The following is a 21,290-nucleotide window of genomic DNA, read 5'->3' as shown; positions in this document are numbered from 1 at the left end:
TTTACCTGCCAATGTGTCCCAAGAACATCCTCCAAAAGGAAGGGCGAGCAACCCAAGAGAATCTTCCCCCAGCTCTGGCATTTCTGTGGCACCCCAGGCTCATGGCAGAGGCTCAAGCAGTTGGGATTTATGTGACCGCAGGAACGATATGCGCAGCATTTGCATTTCATATGATGTGCGGAGAGCAGTTGTCCAAATTAGCTATGTATAAAGAGTGAAGTCAACCACCAGGCAGCAGTTTGCAGTTGATTTATTCTCTCTGAAACTTTAGAAACCTGCATGACACTTGTACAAAGTGCGGCTGTGCGCAAAATGTTTTATTCAGTACTTGTTTACAAAGACAAGCGCAGCACCCTGCGATGCCTAAAAAAGCCAACCCAAAATGACACATTCCCAAGAGGTACTTAAAATTCTTACAGCTCTATTAACAACGAAATCACATGTATTAGTGGTTCTGTTGACTAAACAAAGACACTTTATATTGTACGACTGACTACAGACAGGCTTTGAAACCAGCTGTACATGGGTCTGGCTGCACACGGCTGTCCCGGCACTGGAGGTGGTGATGTCCAGGGGGGTCTCATCAACAGCTGCTGGGTGTGCAGGGGATTTGCCCTCTGTCCATGGGGCTGCCACCACACAGAAGTAATTTTTTTCCCTGCCACCCCCACCAGGGTCCTCTGGGGCTGTTTTACCCCCTTGCCATGATGGGCCAGAGGTGGGTCTGCAGGCAGAGCTTCGCAGCCTGGTGCCACAAAGCCACCTCCTCGCCATGCTGACAAGACATCCTGAGGGTCCACCACAGGTGGGACTTCCTTGAAGGAGGAAGGAATAACACTGTCTTATTTATTTTTCACTTCCCAGACTGAGGATGGGTTGCCCAGAGGCACTTTTCAGCCATGGGGGAGCAGAGCAGGGCTTTGAAGAAGCAGTCGCAGGCTCATGGCATGTGAAGGGAGCAGTCCTCTGCTTTGCTACGGCCGCCTCCATCCTGATGGATCTTCTCCAAGGACAGGTAAGCCCCCTGTGGCTTTCTGCTTTTGGTACTTCATTTTCATATTCAGCATGTGGTGGCCAGGCTGGTGGAACTTAATGGGGGCTGGTTAACCATGGAGTCACAGAATGGGTTGTGTTGGAAGGGACCTTAAGGAGCAGATGCGTGGGACATGTGCTCAGCTGACTGAATTGTGTCCCTTTTGCAGATCAGTGGTATCATTCAAGGAAAGGCCACCTGAATGTCTAGATTTGAAATATTGTCACCCCAATGTTGGGTCAGCGTTTGGCACAGTGGAGAGCAGCAGGGACATTCCATAGGAGCTTGGATGACTAAGAAAAAGGATAAAGAAATTATCCTTAATGATAATGATGGTTTTGTTGGGTCACTGTAATATTATATGTGAGGCACAGGAAATTCATGTTAACTAAGAAATCAGGCTTTCAGTAAACCTTTTTCATAGGAAGCTTCTTAGGGAGTCAAATCCTGCCTTAATCCAATGGAAATGGGACAGGTGCTGTGCCCCCTCCCACCACTCCAGGAACAGGGAGCACTCAGCCCTGGAAGGATCTGTCCCTTGGCCACTTGAACCCTGCCAGCAGAGAGAGGACAACAGCACCATAAATCCCTCCGTGAATGCCGCCAGGCAGCTCCTGATGTCAAAGGAGGCTCCGAATAACCCTCGCCAGCTGCCCCATCCCAGCCAGGATGTCACAGAAAGGCTGCGACACAGCCACATCCAGGAGGTGACACCAGCATGTAGACAGCCCTGGGACGGCGGGGACCCCAGCTGTCCCAGCACAGGTTGGGAGGCTGATGCCCTTGGTGTCTGCTGGGTTTCACTGAAGGCTCATTGCTCACCTGGTTTAAATTAGGGTAGCTGCACAGTGGATCTGACTGGGTACTGCAGGACAACACCAGCTTGTGACAGCTGTGAATCAGAGACTGTCAAAGTGCCTGGGCATAGTTTTTCTGTTTTTTTCTTGTTTATAAAGTATCACGCTTTTTTTTTTTTCCTTTAATATAAGAAATAAAATAATGCTTGTGCTCCATTTCTCTAAACAATTCTGTTATGGTCACTGAATTTATGGTTTATCTTGGCTTATGGACTTGGTGCCAGATACTGCTGTGAAAAAGCTCTTCCCAAATTAATTCACACCTTAGAAGAAACCCCGCTACTGCCCCAAAATCACCCTTTCTGATCAAGGTGTTGATCTGAGGCTGTTGGATGGGCACCTGGGAAGAGCTTCCTTTGGCTCTCCCATGGACAAACCTGAGCCCTGGTGGCACAAAGCATTGGCCCTGCTCTGTTCCCAGTGGTGGGGACACATGGCACCCATTTGACCCTACACCACAGCCCTGAAATCCCTCCCAGGACACACAGCCTCCTGGTTAAGGCTGTTGATCTAGACTTGCCTTAACTGTGCCTATTTTCATTAATGATAATTTCTTTGTCCATTTTCTTGCTCTTTCTAAGCTCTGAGGGGATGTCCCTACCCCTCTCTGCTGTGCCGAAGGCTGCCCCAGTGTTTGGTGTGGCCCCTTCCAACTGAGGAGGGAAATGAGATTCTCTGATGCACAAACAAGTATAATTGTGGTGTTGCTGCTTTTTTTTTTTTCTTAAACCACTGCTAAAGGAACAGTAAACTGTTGATGATATTTATTAGGCAAACTGAGCAATCCTCATCTGGAGTTACTAAGCGGACGGCGGATAAATGTGCTGGTTTTATTGTGGAAGGGCTCTTGGCAGGAGCTGCCACCCTGCAATGTTCGACCTCCCATCTCCCATTGATCTCTGCCTCAGCGAAGGGGCCCTTGCAAATTCGGCCTCTCGTGCTGTCTGGGCCGGCCGCCACTTGACGCCAGCTCTGCCAACACAAACACAAACCGCCCCCTCTCCAGGCACGGCCGCGATCCAACGCTGCTGCCTGGTCGCTTGCTTGCTGCAGCTGCGCCATTGAGATCCCCAGCGGGAGGGTTTGGCTGCCTCGGGAGCACGGTCCGTAGGGATGGAGCCCTCAGCTCTGTGGGTGCAGCCTTGGAGGGCAGCGGGGTGCTGGGCTGGCTCCTGTCCCTGTCCCGAAGGAGGGAGCTGGCTGGGCTGGAGCTACGGGACTCCACTTCCGAGACCTGCCTCAAGCAAAGCCTGGGCCACCGGTCCCACACAGGGCATCCGGGTACAGCAGGGCTGGTACCAAGTCCCTCAGACAGAGGACTAACACCTGCCCCACCTGCAGGGACCCTGAGCACACAGGGAGCCCTGGGGCAAGCTGTTCTGCAGCCCCACCACCACCAGTCGTGGGCATCAGGTGGCCTTTGTCACTGCACAGATGCGAATGTAATGGAAAGGAAAAGTTGTTTTTAAAAAACTGCCTCATTTAGAAAGTAGCAATGTTCCATTCTGTATATAAAGCTTACTGCATTTAGGGTGGATAGCCTGACATTTTAGAGGGAATGTCCTCGCCAGATCCCCTTTGGAGCACAGCAGCCGACCTCTTGCCTCTAGCAGTAATGCTGCTTCCAAACCCACGTTGAAATCCAAAGGATGACTCAAGGACCTCAGCTTTAGCTTGCTTTAGATTGTAAAGGGCCAAATCTCCCCCCTTAAGTGCTGCAGCACTCCCTTATCTCCACCAGGACCTGCTCAGAGCCTGGGCTATTGGGGTTGCCCAGGGAGCCCAGCCTGGCTGCCCACTGCATGCGGCCACTTCAGGGCTTGAGGCTTCGCATCTCCTCCACGTGCCCCGTGCTTGAGTTGCACCTTTGTGTGAAAGGGGGCAACGAGCAGCCACCACCCCACAGTGACAGCCCTCTGTGCTGCCTCCTTCTCCCCCAGAGCAGCTTTTCGCCTGCCTTAGAAGAGCACATCTCGTGCTCACCCTGGCCGTGAGGCTGGCCGAGCAAGCAGGATTTTCTTCCCCACGTGAGGCACCTCTGAACATCAAAGCAAAGGCAAAGGCTGAGACACGCAGAGAGCTCTGGAAGCACATGCACATGAGCAGGGGCAGATTTGGGCTGAGGGGAAGCAATGGTGTGCCTGGGTCCTATTTTCGGAGCTATTTGTATGTGTAATTAGCAGTGGAAGCATATTTCAGATTCCCCCTAGTTAAGATTTTTGTCAGCGCTCCCTGTAAGCGCCCATAGCTAACAAGAGCTGTTCTGACTCCTGAAATAACCCATCTGAGCAGATAACAACGTGTAAGGACAGGCTCGGGGAACCAGGGCATATTTAGAGCAGCGATCGCTCACCGAAACGAGCCGCTGTATCTGTGCATCCCGCCTCGTGCGCAGATGCTCAGTAAGCAGAAGTTAATGTAGTTAGACAAAAGGGCTTAGTTTGGGGGGAAAAATCAATAATGTTAGGGAGTTTATTACAGGGTTATGGGCCACCTGCTAGAACTCTGCATTAGGCCTGCATTACGTTGTGTTTCAGTGCGAGCTGATGGCATTGCTCTCAGGCGAGGCTAGTGCCAGAATTATTATTTTATGCCTCAGCAGATGGCTTCTGCTCGGGGGTTTTATCTTTGAGTGCAGACATACGACTAATCATCATTTGCTTTCTCTTTCTCTGCTAACGTAAGCTGGGCAGGAAGCAATTGCCAGTTTGATGATGGTTCATTATTGCTAGGTTTATTCTGTCTGAAACAGCACAGCGAGAGGCAAAGAGGGTACAAAGGAAGATAATCAACCGGTTATCAGTGAGATATGTGGAAAGGCTGGGCGCAGGAGCCTGCCTTGTGCCGGCCTGTCTCCCTCGCTCTACCAGAAGCAATGCCTTAGGTATCCCACAGACAGTTCAGGCAGGCTACGGAATTGGTGTCTTTGGGTTGTGAAGATTGCAAACGTCAAATGCTGGGAATTAATTCATCCTGCTGTCCATCAGGAAGGTTAGCTTGAATAACAGCACGTTGGGAAACGCCACCACCAAATCCATGGTGTGCAAATGGGTGGAGATATTCCCATGTCTTGCAGCACTGCTGTTCCTGCATAAGCCATGGTGTGCTATCCTCGGAGGCGAACCAGTACATTTGTGGTTGCTGCTGATCTTCGGTTTTTCTTGTTTTCAGTTCTGTTTGAATGAAAATTCAGAATAAAAGTGCCGGTACGGGCCGCAGGCTGGGTGCTCAGCACATCTTTCACCAAAGCACGTGATGTTCCTCCAGGAACGTGAGTTAATTTAGTACCACGTGTACTGCTGTAGGAGGCTAATGAATACTATTAAACCCATTGCACAGATTCACTCCAGTCTGCAAATGACCCTAATTCAACCACCCTTATTTATTTTAAGGAATTTAAAGCCGGGAGGAAGTCACTTGCTGAGAATCACACAGCAGCAGCCATGAAAGGCCGCAGTCCGAGACCCTGCTTCTAGCCCCATGGGCACCATTTGCTTTTCAAAAAGCTAATTCAATATAGAAATGTCATGTTGCTTTTGTTTGTGATGTGAGTCAACTTATGCAAACAGTAAGGTTTTAACCCGCTGTGCAAATGCTGTTACACTTTAATTTAACTCCCCCAGCTCTCATGTTTCCTCCTTGAAAGCCCAGAGTTTCTCCTGGTTTGTACTGCAAGCGTTAATTCCCATAGCGTGAAGGCACCAGCTCACCATCACTCTGAGCTGCTCCTTTTGGAAAGTTTATGAACCTTTCAGCAGACTGAGCCGAGAGTTTGTAAGGTGAAAGACAACTGCTGCAAATTTGCTTGCTTCTGTGCTGCAAGAAGTCAGCTCCAGCCGAGCAAAGACTTCACCAAACCACTGAATGTGCAGCAGTTTGGAAGCCCCCACTGTGGCTGGGAGCCCCTCCAGGAGATGCAGCGCGGCTCCCAGCGACTGGGCTCGCCATCAGGCAGCGGCCGCTGGCTTGGCCGGACAACCTGGAAGTCCCAGAGCTCCTCCGAGGGTTTGGTATCCAAAACTTAGCTATAAACAATAATTAATTCTCACAAAACGGAGCTATTTCCATTTCTGCAAAGATCATGAAAGCCTTTTAGCGTCAATTCCGTCTTCATGGAATTTAAATCTAAATTAGGACAAAAATCTTTTTAACTGAGGACTTATTGCCTTCATTTGGCTTTGCTGGTTGTCCGCGGTCCTGGCTGTGGCTCTGCTGGTCGAAGCTCAGCCAGGAGCAGCCAGCCCCATACGTGGGGAGCTGGGCATTTTGGCAGCCCTACTGAAAGGTGAAATGCTCAGCTTCAGCCTGCAGTGCCCTGCTTCACCGCCAGCTCCAAGACATTGTGTGCACTCAGCAGAGCCCGAATCCAGATGAAGGCCATCAGGAAGAGCTCATAAATCTCCGCTGGGCTGCTGACATCACTACTAGAAATGCCCAAAGGTGACTAAGTGCAGCCCTGGTATAAGCAGGGTGCACATCTCCTGGCATTCAGCTGGCAGCAGGTCCGAATGCAGGCTGGAGATTTCACAAGCGCTGTCTGCAAAGCGGCGATGCTCTGCTTCCTTTCATCTTCCCAGTACGAGAGACTCCTGCCTGCCCTGGGAAAGGGCTGTTTGTCTGCATTGAATGGCTTTTTTCATTGTTGCTCTTTCTCGTTTCAGCTAATTCAATGTACATTTTTATTTTAATCTTTTCTTGTTTGTGGCATGACGCGTCCACCTGCAGCCTGCACGCAGCGGGGTTCAGGGAGCTGCAGCATTTTGCTTTTCGACAGCAGCGTTGAAGAAAGATAACCAGCCCTTGATTGCCTGATGTGATGGTGGCTGGCAGAGCGATTGTAGGTAATGGTTAAGAGATTCATGTGGTTTAATTGTTATAATTTTCCTGTCTAAGGAAATTTTCCTTCCTAAGGCCCGCGCGTTGGGCTCATTGTGTTATCTAACCAATTGCTGGGATTGTGTTTTAATGACAGCCGCAGCAGGCCTTCTCTGCGTAGTGAGGTACAAAGGAACCGTAGCATCATTAGAGGCAAGCGTTTCAAACGTGCTTTCTAATGGCCTGATTTTTCTCCGATTGAAGGCGATGGTAAATATTCTCCTGACTTCAAAGGGGAGCAGGGTGAAGTTGCAGCCAGACCCTCCTGGAAATCCCACCCAGCGCTTGATTTTCCTTGACCTGAAGGCCAGCTCAGTCAGCTCTGCTTCTACAAAGGAGCTTTCAAGAGTGATTTCAGCCACTGCTGCAAAGCCACAGGACAACCGAGCCCTCCCAAGTGCTGGTTTCTCTTCTGCAGCTGTCCGGACGGCATCGCTTTTGCTCTCTCTTTGTTGATATTTAGGGCAACAGGATTCCTAATTATGTACTTCAGGCTGGTGGGGTGAACTTGGGCCAGACTGCCTGTAGTGGGGTGGGAGGATGTGGGGTACCCTCACAGGACCTTCGGCTTTGTGTGCCTCAGGCATGACAACAAGTTGGCCTGTGTGCCTGCAAAATCATCGTCTCTGCAACCCGTGGCTTGAGCTGTGACTGTGTCTTCCCATCCCAGAGGAAATGGTCTTCAATTCAATGTTACGCTTTTTTCTTTTGTGTTTCCATGACACTGTGGTTACAGTGTGGAAAAATATAAATTTTCCATACACTTATTTCCATATACTTAACTAACTTATTTCTAAAATCAATCAGATTTGTCAATCAATATTGTCTACACAGGACCCGTTCCCACTTCTGGCACTGACTCGTTCTGTGAGCTTAGACCATTTACTCCTTCCATGCCACAGCTTCCCCCTCTCTGAAAGGGGACATAAAACTCACATGTGATTCACAAGTTTCTCTTGTGAATCCCATCACTCTGCTTGCTATGACCTCAGAAGCAACGTCTGGTTGCGATGTGTGACTTCCTGCAACCCCAAAACTGCTTGAAAAAATTAAGTATGCAAAAACCGTATCTGCAGCCATTTGTTTGTGTGTCTGGAGCTACAGCCTTGCTGTGAGAGATCAGCACTTTTTTTTTTTTTTTTTTTTTTTTTAATAATAAAACTTTGCCATGGCTAAAAATCTAATCATGTCGCTGTTTCAGAACATATACTTGGTTTGCACTCTCTCAGCTCCTTCCCAATTTGTTTGAGGAATCTCTGGCGTACCAATGGGGTAGCCATAGAAAACCAGGTTAGCGCACAGTAGGGGCTTTCATGGCCACTAATCTTGATGACAAAATTATTCGAACAAACACTTCTTGTGTCACCAATATATATTATGTAAAACCTTGTGACTTTGATTATGTGTCTATAATACAGATTAGTCTGTTTGGGTGTTTGGTGCTGACCTCCAATAAGCTCCTAAAGTATTAGCAAGAATTTGCAAGTGACAGGCAGGCAGAGGTGCTGTTCTGCCTAATCCCATTCTCAAACTCTGACTATATATGTCTGAACAGTTTCTGTTGCTTTCCTTAAAGCACTGGGTTATTTCTTTCTCGGCCCCCTCGCAACGGCCTTTGTCCTTCTCTCCGCTGCTTTGATGTATCACAAACGTTGAAAGATTTAGCTAACCTTATGGATTAGAGCCAGGAAGACAGCGAGAACAAATTTAGAATAGGAGGCAGAGAATGTACCAGCTGGGAGGTGATGCTGTCAATCTCCATGGAGACCTCTTTAGTTACAGCTTTGCTAATTACTCTGTTGAATTGTATAGCGTCTGGTTGAAAGCCCATCCAAGTCAATGGAGAGTTCCTAATTGACTCGTAGCTTCAGCTGGCCGTGTCTCAGGACCATGAGGAGTGCACAGGGCATAGCTCCTAAGTGTGTCTGGTTATGATTTGCATTCGTGGTTTTCCCCTTGACAGCCGAAATGCAACTGAAGGAGAATTCAGACCTTGATGTGGTCTTCTGCATGGGGGCAGCTTCTCCTAAAGAAATACACAGCCCTTCAGAAACCAGCTTGGACCTTGCCTTAGCAAAACACTTGATGTTTTGCTAACGAATGCAGGTGAACCATCTCCACTGTCTTGTTAACAGCACGTGGACTTGCTACACCTGCAGGAGGTGAACTGGGACCAGATCCACAGAAGCTTTTGTTCTCCAAACACTCACGTAGGACATGGCCCTAAGCAGGAGCCAGGCATACCTGTACCCTGTGTCCCCTGAAAAAGACAATCTCATGGCTTGGGAGAGCAAGGTGAGGGACTACAGACATGGACAGAGAGGAATTCAGCCAGATGCCTGGAGAAAGGCTAGGCAGCCACCTTGTTGGCTCAGCTTTCTGGGTTTGGACACCCCTCAGCTCTGAAGGGACCAGGCTCCACGACTGCAAACAACAACAGCCCTCAGGGGGAGAAGTTTGGATCCACGCACTGCAGCTCAGGCTTGCCATTACTTGAAGCCAAACTGGCTTTAGACACTAATCCACTGAACAATTTCCAGTTGTTATCAAAATCTACTGGACTTCTTAACCACGAGTCCCTGAGCTGATGTACCACCTCCCTCAGGTTCCAGTCCTCTGACTTGTTTGTTCAGAAACTATTTATTTGTCCTACAAATAGGAACAGTGTTAAATTAACAAACAAAAAGAAAAACAGCCACACACCGTGCCTGATTTCTAAAGGGATTCAGCTGTCTGAGCAGATCCTTCTCCTGCAGATCACAATTCTCCATAAAATCAATGATATTTTCCAACACCCATCAAATTTCAGCCCTGCATCACGTCCATTCTTCAGGGATCTTCTGTTAGGATGTTGATGTAACTAGACAAGTCAAAAGAAAGGCAAGCAGTGTGTTCCCTACAACTTCACAATTCAACAGCATGCTGAAAGCTTTTATTTACCTCAGCAAGAACTGAGGGGCTTAGGGCAGGGCCTCAGCTTCCCTGTCTCAGGTGCTCATCTTGTCTGACACGAGGCAGCTGGAAGTTTTTGGGTTTGAGGCTCGTTACCTTTGGCTGCTTTGGCAGTAGGTGGAACACAACAGGTTTCTCCAGAGCACGATTAGCGTGCCCTATTCTTGGGTGCCTACACAAAGGTGAGATGAAGCAGTCTCTGGGGTGTGTGTGTGTCTTCCTTCTGGCACACAGCGAGCACTGGATCAGGCAGACTCAGACCTGACAACACGGGGCTTTGAATTTAACCAAATTCTCCTACAGGCCCTCACACAGGGACTTCCATGGGGCCAGCAAAATAAACAAGTATAACACAAACTGCTTCTCCTGTGTGACTTTGACTTCTTCTTCTGGGCCCCTCTCCGCCACATTCAGACACTCAGTGAAAGGCCCAAAGCTAGCATGGTTAAGTTAGCTTAGCGCTAGGCAAATATTGGGCTAGACTTTTAGTTTATTATATCTTCATTCTCCACCAGTCCTGCTTTAGTGCTATAAAGCTTTAAATCTGTGTGTGTATGCCTGTGCTTCAAGCCTGTGCTGTTGGGTTGGGTGGGGACTGAGTGCCTCAAATGGGATTGTACAGCTGTATCTACGTTCACCAAGTAACTGGGAATTAAACCTTTAAAAAGATGTTTAATGATAACCTTAAATGACTGAGAAGTCGGTTAAAGGAGCTGGGGAATTAAACCTGCAATGCAAAGGGAGTGAAAAACTTTTCAAGCCTTAAAACAAAAAGAGGGGCACAGGCCTAACGGACAGACCGTGGTTTCTCCAAAAAAGGAGAAAAGAGCCAATACAGAAGTTGGGTCCCAGAAGCTTGCAAAAAGGCAGAAATTAAAACTAAGCCAACAGAATCTGGAAAGCTTGTTCCAAGGACAAAGAATGGCCCGACTCTACGCAGACACGTCCCTTGTGGTTACTCCACGCAGCAGCAGGATGTCAAAGCACGGGACATCAAGCACTGCTCGGCGCTGCCGTACAAGTTCCAGCACTCCCACTGCTGCCCACAGTCCACCCAGACTTCACTCACGGCTGGTGGATACAGATGCCCCTCGGGTGGTGAATGCACAGGGAGTGCTGAGCACCTGTAAATCACAAAAACCCAAATATCACTTATTTTGTCTCCCCCACACACACTCTTCCTGTGGCTCAGAGCAGCAGCTTGGTGTTTCTGCTGAAGGCCAGGGACTTTAGGAAGCACATTTAGGAGGCACACTGACCGCTAGCTTTTGGGCTGGCAGCACAGCACAGGGTGCAGATCCCAGCAGCATCCAAAGAAGATGGCCAGCACCCTGCAGCCCGCACAGACCCTGCTGCCCGCAGTACGGAAATACATGTACAGGTGTGAATGGGGGCTTGCCAGGCATGGGCACAAAAACGGCTGCCATATGGTAAAGGGGAGGGAAGGAGCAAAGAAAGAGCATGCTCTCGGCTTGTCGTGTTTCTGGTATGTGCATGCTAGTGCCAATAAATGGGGTAACACATGCGAGTTTGGGCTGAGGCTCCAGGGCGCAAGGCACAGGCAGGACGGGCAATGGCGGCTGGAGTCAAGCATGCTCGCTGCTAATCCTCTCCGCACAGTGTTTCTTGCGAGAGGAAATCTTATGACTCCAGGGAGAAGTACATTGTGTAACTAAGCAGTGGTGAACCCGAGCTGCATTTAACAGGGCTTGGCACAAACACTAGAGAGTAGGATACTCATCCCCGGAGAGCGTGAGAGAGCCTGTCCCCGTGCATCGCCTTCGAGTCCTTAAAAGCCCTGGTGGTGGCCTTGGGAGAGGAGCTCAAGCAAAAAGAAAAGCCCCATAACCCTAAACAAATCCGCTCATTGAGCGGGGCTTCCCTTCCCTTGTTACAACATTGCATAACGCCCCTTTGCACTGTGCAGAGTTTTGAAATCTGCAGGATCAAAGCTGTATGGAGACACTATGGATGTGCTGGGGAAAATTTAAAGGCGTTTTACAACCATAGAGAGAAGTGCAGATCTACACTTCGGGCCCTTCTTGCTGTTCCGCTCTGACACCTAGTGGCACAGAGCAGTTTTACCCGTGGCCTAGGATAGGGGTTAATTTTTCTAGGCCTCATCTTGCTCTCTGCTTGAATAGATTTTCCCCGTTGGTCTGAGGTCATGTACCACTTTGGAAGAGGCCTACAGGCTATTTTGGCCCTTTATCCTACTGGATTTTTTCCAGGTTTAGTAAGTTGGGATTGCTTAAAGCTGTCGTGGTGTGGTAGAGAGTATTCTTGCTTCCTATAAGATATGGTCAGTTATTCACATTTGTGTGTGCTGTGTTTGAGTTTTACAGCTGCATGCCATGATTGCTAAAGACAGGCAAATGTGGTCATGGGTGCTGACCTGGGCTGAGAAGTGGGATCATTTAAGACAGCTTTTATTGAAAAAGAAAGTTTAACAATAATAATAATGATAATAAATCTAGGTGACAAGTGAAGGCTGGCCTCCAGGTCCCTGAGGTCCGTATTTGCAGTTGCCACTAAACATTAACAGAAGAGGAGAAGTCTTGTTTGCAAACCATTCTCTAAGCCAAGCTGTTGTTCATACAGTTGGTTGTGTCTTTCTGTACAAGCCGAGAACAATTTTTGCTAAGCCTGTTGCAGTCTGTTGCATGAGATCAAAGGCATGTGATCTGGTTTAAAACAAATGCCTCTGAGTCACGGTGCGACCTTTGTCGTGCTATTTAAAAACATCGCCTTTGCTGCTGAACACTGGGGCTGCACAGGGACGCTGAGCACCCGCGTACCCCACAGACTCGGCTGAGGAGGGATGCCCAAAATGGTGTTCATGTTTAGAAGTGTACTGGGTCTGGCTGGGATGTTAAAACATGGTAAAACCACCACAAGAAGTAGAAAAGTCTACATTCAGCGGGCCTCAGCCTCTCCTGACTGATTGCAGTGAAGTTTGCTCCTCTGCTTCTGTGTTTTGAAGCTTTGTTTATGGTGGTAACCGCTTGGGAGCGGTTTGGGTGGTAAATGCTGCAGGCCTGCTCTGCGTGTTATTGCCTCTGTCACAGCAGGAACACGGCTGCCCAACGTGTCTGCAACACAGATCCTAAATTAAGTGGTGGGTTAAAAATAATGTGACAAATAAGTGCTGAAAAAGAGAAGCAATGAAAAATAATTAAAAAAATCACCTTAGCGCAAATTTCTCATTGGTGGCAGGCACTGATGCCAAAATAGAAACCCTGAAATTGACGAACGCCCCAGCCCACGCTGCAGTGATTTAATTAGCGCTTTAATTGTACCCAGAGGCACACGGGCTGGGAATTATCAGGGGGTGCCCACGGGAGCTGCGGGGCTGTGCTCTCCACCGGGGGCTGATGAGCCTGAGCCCCAGCCCCAGCCCCATGGCTGGAGGGCAGGCGCAAGGCCGGAGAACCGGCGCAGGCAGCGGGGTGTTTCCACCCCACCGGGGCCGCTCCGTTCCTCCGTTCCCTTCCGAGGCGAACAAGCCGGGAGAAAACCGTGGGGAAAGGCGAGGGGAGCCCGGCCCCGGGCCGCCGCCGCCGCCCGCTGCCCCTGGGCACAAGATGGCGGCGGCCGTGAGGGAGCCCGCGGCGGCGGCCCGGGGCCGGGGCTCCGGGTAGCGGCCCCGCGGCCCCGGGATGGCGGCGCTGAGCAGCGCCTCGGAGGAGAGGGAGCTGCAGGAGCGGCTGCGGGAGGCGGCGGCGCTGGGGGACGCCGAGGAGGTGCGGAGGCTGCTGGGGCTCGGCGTGGACCCCAACTCCCAGAACGAAGTCAACGGCTGGTGAGGGGCGGCGGGGAGCGGGGGGCTGCGGAGGGGACCCGGCTCCCCGGGCCGGGGGTGGAGGCGGCCGCGGCTCCTCGGTAGCCCTCGGCCCGCGGTGGGGAGGCCGCTGCTGCCCGTGCCTCGGGCAGGGATTTTGGATGATGTTTTGATGAGGGGTTTTGGCCCCGGGGTTTCCAACGTCAGTCTGGGCATCCTGCATTTGATGTCGCTTCACCCCAGCCATCGCTGCTTCGAGGACGCAGTGCTTTAGTTTTGCGGTTTACTGAAAAAGAAATGCTAATCTCAGAAGGCTTTGGGGTTTATGGATAAAGAGGATCATAATGAAGGGAGCCTGTCCTGCTTCCACCTGCCGCCGCCACCTGTTTGTGCTGGGACCTCTCCTTAGGCTTCCCCAGCACGGCTCACTGTCAGCCTTGCCCCGAGAACTTGGAACACAACTGTTAACTTCAAAGATAAAATGTGATGCAATGAAGGAAACTTTATTCCCAGGTGTCCTGCATGCAACCCAGGTGAATCGTTGACTGGCAGCCAGGAGGATTCAGGATAGATCTGAGAGCACAACCCCTCTGTTTCCTTCCCCCAGGACGTGCCTGCACTGGGCCTGCAAGCGGAACCATGCCCAGGTGGTGGCTTGCCTGCTGGCTGCTGGCGCGGACAAGCAGATCCTCACGGCCACCGGGGAGCTGGCTGCACAATTAACTTCGAAACCAGACATCCGCAAGATTTTGGGAGGTACTGTTCCTGTCTTAAAAGCACTCTAGAATTTGTGATCTTTTTATACTTTCACCCAGATCAGTAGACTGGCAAAACTTTGGGTAGGACGACTATCTAAGTCGGTAGCTCCCGGGAAATAAACATGTATCACGTAACTTCTAATTGCTTTTTGGTCTGTGAGCGGAGCTTTTTGAGCTGCTTTGACATTAATATCTGTCCTGTAATCATCACTCATGTAAGAATTTAACTTACTGTAGAAATATGAAGCAAGGAAAAGAAGGCTTGGATATGGTATCACATTCACTTACCTGAAGAAATATTTGGTTTAAGATGCTGGCATGGGTCATAATAAACCATTTGCAGCAGTGTTATTAAAAGCATTGCAAAATTAGATTTACTGAATAACTATGAGCCCTTTCCTTCAAAAATGCTAGAATAACACTGCTAGAAATGACATAATTTCCAATGGTTATTTGTAAAAATATGTATATTTTTTTTATTTTCTTTTGAAGCTACTTGCCTTCCAGGTGTTACATGCTTATGAGAAATCAGTATTATCCTTGTGTTTACCTCAGAATGTGATGTAGTTTTAAGAAACAACTGACTATTCAAAATGAGAAAGATGCATCCAATAACTTGGTGGCTTTTTTCTCTCTCATCCCCTACTCCCACATTTTTGAATTTCATTAATAGAGGAAGACAATGAATGTCAAGGAGCGAAAGATTTAAATTTGCCAGTTGTTGCAAACTATTTGGCCAACCCACCATTCCCCTATGTCTATACTGAAGCAAGCATTCCAGACAGCTTGGCAGAATCCCAGAATGAAAGTGCTTCCATCTCTTCCGCTTCCCAGAGTGAAACTAGTCCTTGTTCATCAGCAACTCAGGTTGAAGGCATATGCACACCTACATCGTGTAACAGCGACAATGGTTTTCCTGCGCCAGATGCTGAGGAACAGCTGCCCAGCCCCTCACCACCTACCCCAGCACCAACATGCGTAACGCCTGAAGTACAGAACGGCCCCGTTTGTCAGCCGCCCATGTCTCACAGCAGAGGTCTGTTTTCTCCTGTAGCATCGAACGAGGCTGTACCTCAGCAAACTGACAGTTCGCCTACTGGTCCTGCGCCAACATTTCAGCCCTTTTTCTTTACTGGAACTTTCCCGTATAACATGCAAGGTAATGAAGTGCAATTTTCATCCTTCTATTATATCCCATTCCATGTTTTTGTTACTGATGGAGGTAGGGATTCATTCCACAGTCAGAATAACGTTGAACAGAGGTAGAGATGTTAAGTTCTTTGGCCAAAAATACACAATAATACATTGATTATTTTTTTCTGCATTCCCAAGTAAAAATAACTGTTGTACTGTATCTTAAAAACAGTAGTAGTTACCAAACTTTGTTTTCCACCCATGGAACAATCAGTCGTTGTGACTGAGCAACAGAAAATCTCCAATTTTGCAAAATACCATATAGCATAAAATGCATCACAGGTAGTTTGGTAGCAGCTTGACTTTGTGACTGGATGGGTCAGATTTTTAGCATTGCAAACATGTTTCCCAGTGTATTTCTGCTCTCTTAACCACCAGTTGCTGGTGAAATGAAGGCACGGTATTTCTCCATGAGGGAACAGATGTTGTATTATAAAACCTGAGCTCAAAAGATAATTGTAATACTTTAGTGTTAGGGATCTTGTTTGGTTGGTTGCTTTTTTAGGGGATATTTTTTTTATTTTCAATCAGAACTTGTACTTAAGGTGAGAGTCCAGAATCTCAGAGACAACGACTTCATTGAAATTGAGCTAGACAGACAAGAACTGACTTACCAAGATCTGCTCAGAGTGAGTTGCTGTGAATTGGGTATAAATCCTGAACAAGTAGAGAAGATAAGAAAATTACCTAATACACTGGTAAGAAAGGTAAGAATTGAAATCAGAGATTAATTTGACTCTGTACTTTATAGGTACCAGAGAAGTTATTTCTGTAAAAAGATCAGCAAAACACGGCATTGTGTTAGAAACTGATTTGAGCTTACAAATTCAAAAGAACATTGGACTTGCCTTGTAACTTCATCATAACTTGCTTAAAACATTCTTGTCCAAACAATTATTTCAGCTCCTAGAGCGTATGGAACAATTAGATCAACTTTTAATGCATGAGAAACAGTGCATTAGCATGCTTTTAGTATAATTGCTGTGTATTGCTTCAGTGTTTGCTTGTCTTGAGAACAAATAACAAGGGGAAGAAATGCCACAAATTGTTATGTGTGTAGTTCAAAGATATGCTATTAACAAACAAACATACTCTTACGGTCTAAAAACACCTATATTAGGTGTTCTGTAAATGAAATGTGTTCGGTCACCTCTTAGGTTAAGTGACGTGCACAAACAGTCAAATCATCATGGGGTTCAAGGCAACAAAACCATGCTTTGAGAGTGTATACTGGTAGGAAGTTTTTATCTTTATGTATTGCTGTCATTGGGTATAAACTCCCTAAACTTTAATTTTTGCTTTCTTCAGCTATTATAAAGTAAGACCAGATATGTTCGATATGTTCAGAAGTTGTTGTTCTGTCTGTTCTTTAAAAGGACAAGGACGTGGCCAGACTTCAGGACTTCCAAGAGCTGGAGTTAGTTCTTGTGAAAAGTGACAGCTCTCCCTTCAGAAATGCTGCATCAACCTTGACTGAGAGACCATGCTACAACAGTAGAGCATCAAAGCTGACTTACTGACTCTTCTAGATGCATTCTAGAATACAAAAACCTGGTAATTATATGCTGCTGCCTTTTGAAGGCAGTGAATTAAGCATCTATGAAACCTTAAGTTATTGTTAGGGTTAATATTTTAACTAATAATTTATCTTTGATATTTAATAACCCCTTTGCTTTTATTTTTTTACTTGATACTGTATTCAGATAATGGATACCTCATAAGTCTACTAAAATCACATGCTTCCAGTGCCGTTCAGTTTATTGATTGCTTTTGGCAACAGAGGGCAGCAAAGACTGAATTGTTGATGCAAAAGTATGTTGAGCATTCCCACTCTGACCAAATAAGAGTCATGGAAAAGACATTCAGGAAATAGTGTGTGTATGTATGTGTTTTTGAACTTCCTGCTTAAATTACAATGCAGAGGTCTTTGTCGTACAATGAACGGCTGCTCTCTAAAAATGTAGGATTCCTTAATCTCTTTCCCCTTCAAAGTCTTACCAAGATGCTATTATTTTCTTTCCACTTCTCTGCAAACTTATAAGCAAATTGAATGTCACTTAAATACCAAATGAATACAGAGCAGTGTTTTTTGAATGTGAGAAGGGTTTTTCACATTCACCTCTAGGCCCAGGACTCCAGTGCAACAGTAACGAGGACAACAAGCATTCTGCATTTGTAAGACCTGACTGTGCAGCAGGCAGTTACCTCAACTGCCCTGTGCAAGCCAACCCCATAGGCACCTGCACTTGAAGCACAGCTGTACCCCAAGTGTAGTGCTATTTAAAGAAATGTTTGCTTCCTGCAGCAGCGTGGTGCTGGCCATGCTGCTTTTAGACACGAGCTGGTACACATGCAAGGTACTGCACACAGCCTGTGCCAGTGCTAGCTTCCAACACCACACCATGCTGCAGTGTGTGACATAGACACAGCCTTACTCTCCTCCACCTAAATACAGTTCCATAGTATGACACCACTGCATCTACCTTATGAGGCTAGGAATAGTTAATGCTATCAGGTGACAGAAGAAAAGCTGTTACTGGCCTAAAATAAGAACAGTGAGGTAAGACTGCCCACCTTTAAAAACTTGTTTCTTTCCCTTACAAGAATATTGCAATTTAAGTGAGGGCATCCCTTCAGTTCCACGAGATATAAAAAAAAAAAAAAAAATTCATTAAGAAGTATTTAAGTTGTAAAGCAAGTTAGCACTCCTATTCAAAAGAAAGCCCTTAGATTTCAAACGGTAGAGAGGGCATCATAAAGCTGTGGCTTTTGTCTTTATTTTCCCAACCATTTGAGGAGACCATATATTAGACACACCAGAAGCCAGTACTGTCAAGGAGCTTCTGTATAGCCCAGCCTCAAAGACCAGTTACAAGGTGCATGGTTAGCTTCTGCTGTGTGAGGAGCAGGAGAAACACAACATACCTATATTCTTGAGGTATCACAACTCTAAGGTGCATACTATGCTCCTGATTAGCCATACTAAACTGGAAACACAATTGTTAAATAACCTGCAATTTTACCATCACTTTTAAGCAGTGTCAAAATTGTTAGCCAGACAAGTACCTAGAAGGCTGAAGGCCTCTAAGTGTTTTCATGTGATTTTGGAGGGAGAGAAACATCTGGCTATGATGAGGACTGCTTAGCTAGCACTGAAGCAAGTCAGTAATGAAAATATTCATAAAATCACAAATGGATGGCAGAAGTCATTATTAAAACACACCTTGTTGGAGTCCCTCCTTTTCAGTCCAAATTTTCATTAAGGTAGTTGACTTGCAGTATGCTGAAATATTAACAGCCTGAAACTTCTTGAGCTAATGCCAGCTTTCTGCAAAATTAAGAAGCTTTTTGTTTTCTCTTACACCAAAAAAACTAACACAAAAACCTTTACACCAAAAATGTTAAAAGGGTAATAGGGAGTAGAGTTATTTTTTCTGAACCTGAGGGTTGTTTATTTTTTTATTATTTGATACCAATTTTCCTTCAATCTCTGCTTTATTAAGCTGCATTAGAGCAGATTCTTTATACACAGCTGGCAGAGTTTGTTGTATGATCTGGATTGCAGTGTTGACATCGAGACCATGAATAGTACAATCAACGTGTTTTGGTAGGAGCAGTATGGCTGCTACGATTTCTTAGCTTCCTGTGGCACAGCTGCGTTATCACTGAAGCGACTCCTCCAAGGGAGGTTAGTACAAGCACGCATTTCAGAAAAATACAGAAACCCCTTCTGCCAGCAGAAAAGATGCTCGAGTCTGCGTTCAGGCTTTCCATTAAGTTACTTGGGCTTAAAATTCTTGCTTTAGTGGTTTGAAAATAATTACCATCCTTTCCCACCTGCTCCATATTACAAGAAATGCAACTTAACATCTTTTCACTTACTTACTCTAAGTCCTTCTCTGTCCAAGAGCTGGGCTACTTTAAAGCCTGATTCAGCTGCTGGTAAGCTAAAAAGTATGACACAACATGAAGTAGAAATACCTAACTATTTCTCCCATTTTGTTTTTCTTGTAGGACAGGAAAGGAGCTTTTATCTTAACTATTTATCTATCTTTTCAATGTAGCTTGGAGGCTAGTTCAGAAGATGTGCAATAACTGTTTGAAAACCTGTACAGTAATAGTTAAACGGTTTAAAATAAAACTGATTCCTTTTCAGTTCCTGTACTTAGGACATCAGTGTAAAAGACTGCCTTCACTAATTAATGAGCATTCAGCTATAGGAGCAGCTGGTTTAAAAAAGCTTTATTTGCACTAGTTTCCACAAAGAATAGCTGTTAATGTGATTAGACTAAAACTTTAATTATGATTTGACTGTAATAATAACAATAAGTCTATGCATTTCAGAGAAATATTTTTATATGTTTTATGCAGTTTGATAGACTAAGGCACACTAGCTAAGTTTCGTTGTTTGTTTTTCTTTGGACAATAAATTGGTGGTAGTAACAACTGAAACTAAGTTTACAAAACTTACTGTTCTTCCAAGGACAACTTTTGTTTGCACTACAAACTGATACTGAACTGACAGTGCTACTCTTCAGTTCTATTAAAATATTGGTTGTTTAAAGTATTTACATGTCTTCCCTTTTCCTTGGCTGGGGGGGAACGGGACAGGGGACACAAAACAAGTAGGGTGGATGTTAAAATTTTATCACAACTTTGAAAAATCACAAAGCAATATGTTCTGAACAACAAATAAAGGACTCATCAAGGTGCCAAGCCAGTATGGCAAAAGCACGGGGGAAGTGCTTACTTAAATAAGCTACATGTTTTTTGCACAGCATACCTGGAAAATCTCAGATTTTATCTTGGGCTTGAGCTCTGAAGATGACACTTTTCACACAGACAAATGTATTGTGGAGACACTCACTGCATTTAAATCTGAAGGAAATTACTGGAAAGGCACCATGTTTCCTATGCTTTGAAATACAGAATTTTTCCTTCATCTTCAATGCAGCAGAATCTCCACTATTAGATGTGCTAAAATGTAAATCCCAGCCCAAGTTACTACAAGGTTCTTCATTTTTTACCATTTGTACCTGTCCAAAGTAAGTAAAGGAAACTGCTGCTCCCCATAACAATTATAACGTAATTATAATTACAAGCAACGTACGGTGCAAGCAGACATTTAGCCAATGAAGTAAGTGACACATTCATTCATGCAGTGGGCAAATCCTGTCTCTTCCTCAAGTTTAGAGAGGAAAAGGTATTTTTAAAATGACAGTATTAGAACTTAACTATAATTTTACCTGCTTTCACTCACATGAATTCTCATGTATTCCCAATAAAAAGCCTCCTTTCTGCTTTGCCCACATACCCACATCTTCTTTGGAAAAATAGAGTCAAAAAGGGATCGTGGCTGTCTGCAAGTAGTATCCCAGCTTATCAGAAAAGCAGTTCTCCATTTCACCAGAGGAACCGACCTGCAGATCCTTTTTAAGTACACTTCCACAAACAGATGACACAAGCACACCGACATCAGCACAAGCAACAAAAGTACTTTGTCCATATATGACTACAGTTACCTACAGAATCAAGTCCTGAGTATTGACACGAAGGATAATGTAGTTTTTAAAATGTGAGTTTAATGCGTTACAGACACAGCACTGAAGTACACGTTGTCTCACTCCTGACTAGGACACATAGCATGGAGTTTACCAACAAGATATACATTTGCTTGTGCTATAGCCTCATGAGAAAGCCCAAAGGATGTTTCTTTTACCTTATCTGTGGCAACATGCAAATTGTGCATGCCTACCAGCTGCATAAAGTTGTTAAGTAATGCTCAAAACTGATACTACAATGCAAATGTAAAGGCAAGCTGATGGTCAGTCTCAGCAGTG

The 21,290-nt window shown here is 46.2% G+C and overlaps 1 protein-coding gene and 1 long non-coding RNA gene across 7 annotated transcripts in view; both read left to right on the top strand.

The window, feature by feature from the left end:
• The first annotated feature begins 547 nt into the window (after positions 1-547).
• LOC309885042 lies at positions 548-7,495 on the top strand. Of its 3 annotated transcripts, none has more exons than XR_014318720.1 (3): positions 548-718; positions 865-1,015; positions 6,616-7,495. It is a non-coding gene; the product is annotated as an uncharacterized lncRNA (long non-coding RNA). The 3 variants fall into 3 exon arrangements; XR_014318721.1 differs by lacking the exon at positions 6,616-7,495 and adding an exon at positions 1,509-2,099; XR_014318722.1 differs by lacking the exon at positions 6,616-7,495 and adding an exon at positions 1,458-2,099.
• Positions 7,496-13,178: 5,683 nt separating this feature from the next.
• The window catches only part of ANKRD40 (ankyrin repeat domain 40), a 45,864-nt gene continuing 37,752 nt past the window's right edge, over positions 13,179-21,290 (top strand). The window contains exons 1-5 of one of the 4 annotated variants that reach the window (XM_082774873.1): positions 13,179-13,519; positions 14,106-14,254; positions 14,930-15,415; positions 15,982-16,157; positions 16,827-17,004. In XM_082774873.1, coding sequence (XP_082630999.1) covers positions 13,377-13,519; positions 14,106-14,254; positions 14,930-15,415; positions 15,982-16,157; positions 16,827-16,970 — 1,098 coding nt within the window. In that variant the 5' untranslated portion in view covers positions 13,179-13,376 and the 3' untranslated portion in view covers positions 16,971-17,004. Of the gene's footprint in view, positions 13,520-14,105; positions 14,255-14,929; positions 15,416-15,981; positions 16,158-16,826; positions 19,989-21,290 lie in introns of those variants that run through there. The other 3 variants (XM_082774878.1, XM_082774872.1, XM_082774879.1) reach the window with 3 other exon arrangements.

The sequence above is a fragment of the Aythya marila genome (assembly GCF_965140915.1).
Source record: "Aythya marila genome assembly, chromosome: 18".
NCBI classification, from domain to species: Eukaryota; Metazoa; Chordata; class Aves; order Anseriformes; family Anatidae; genus Aythya; species Aythya marila.
Note: the sequence above shows the minus strand (reverse complement) of the source record. Positions and strands in the feature narration are given on the sequence as shown.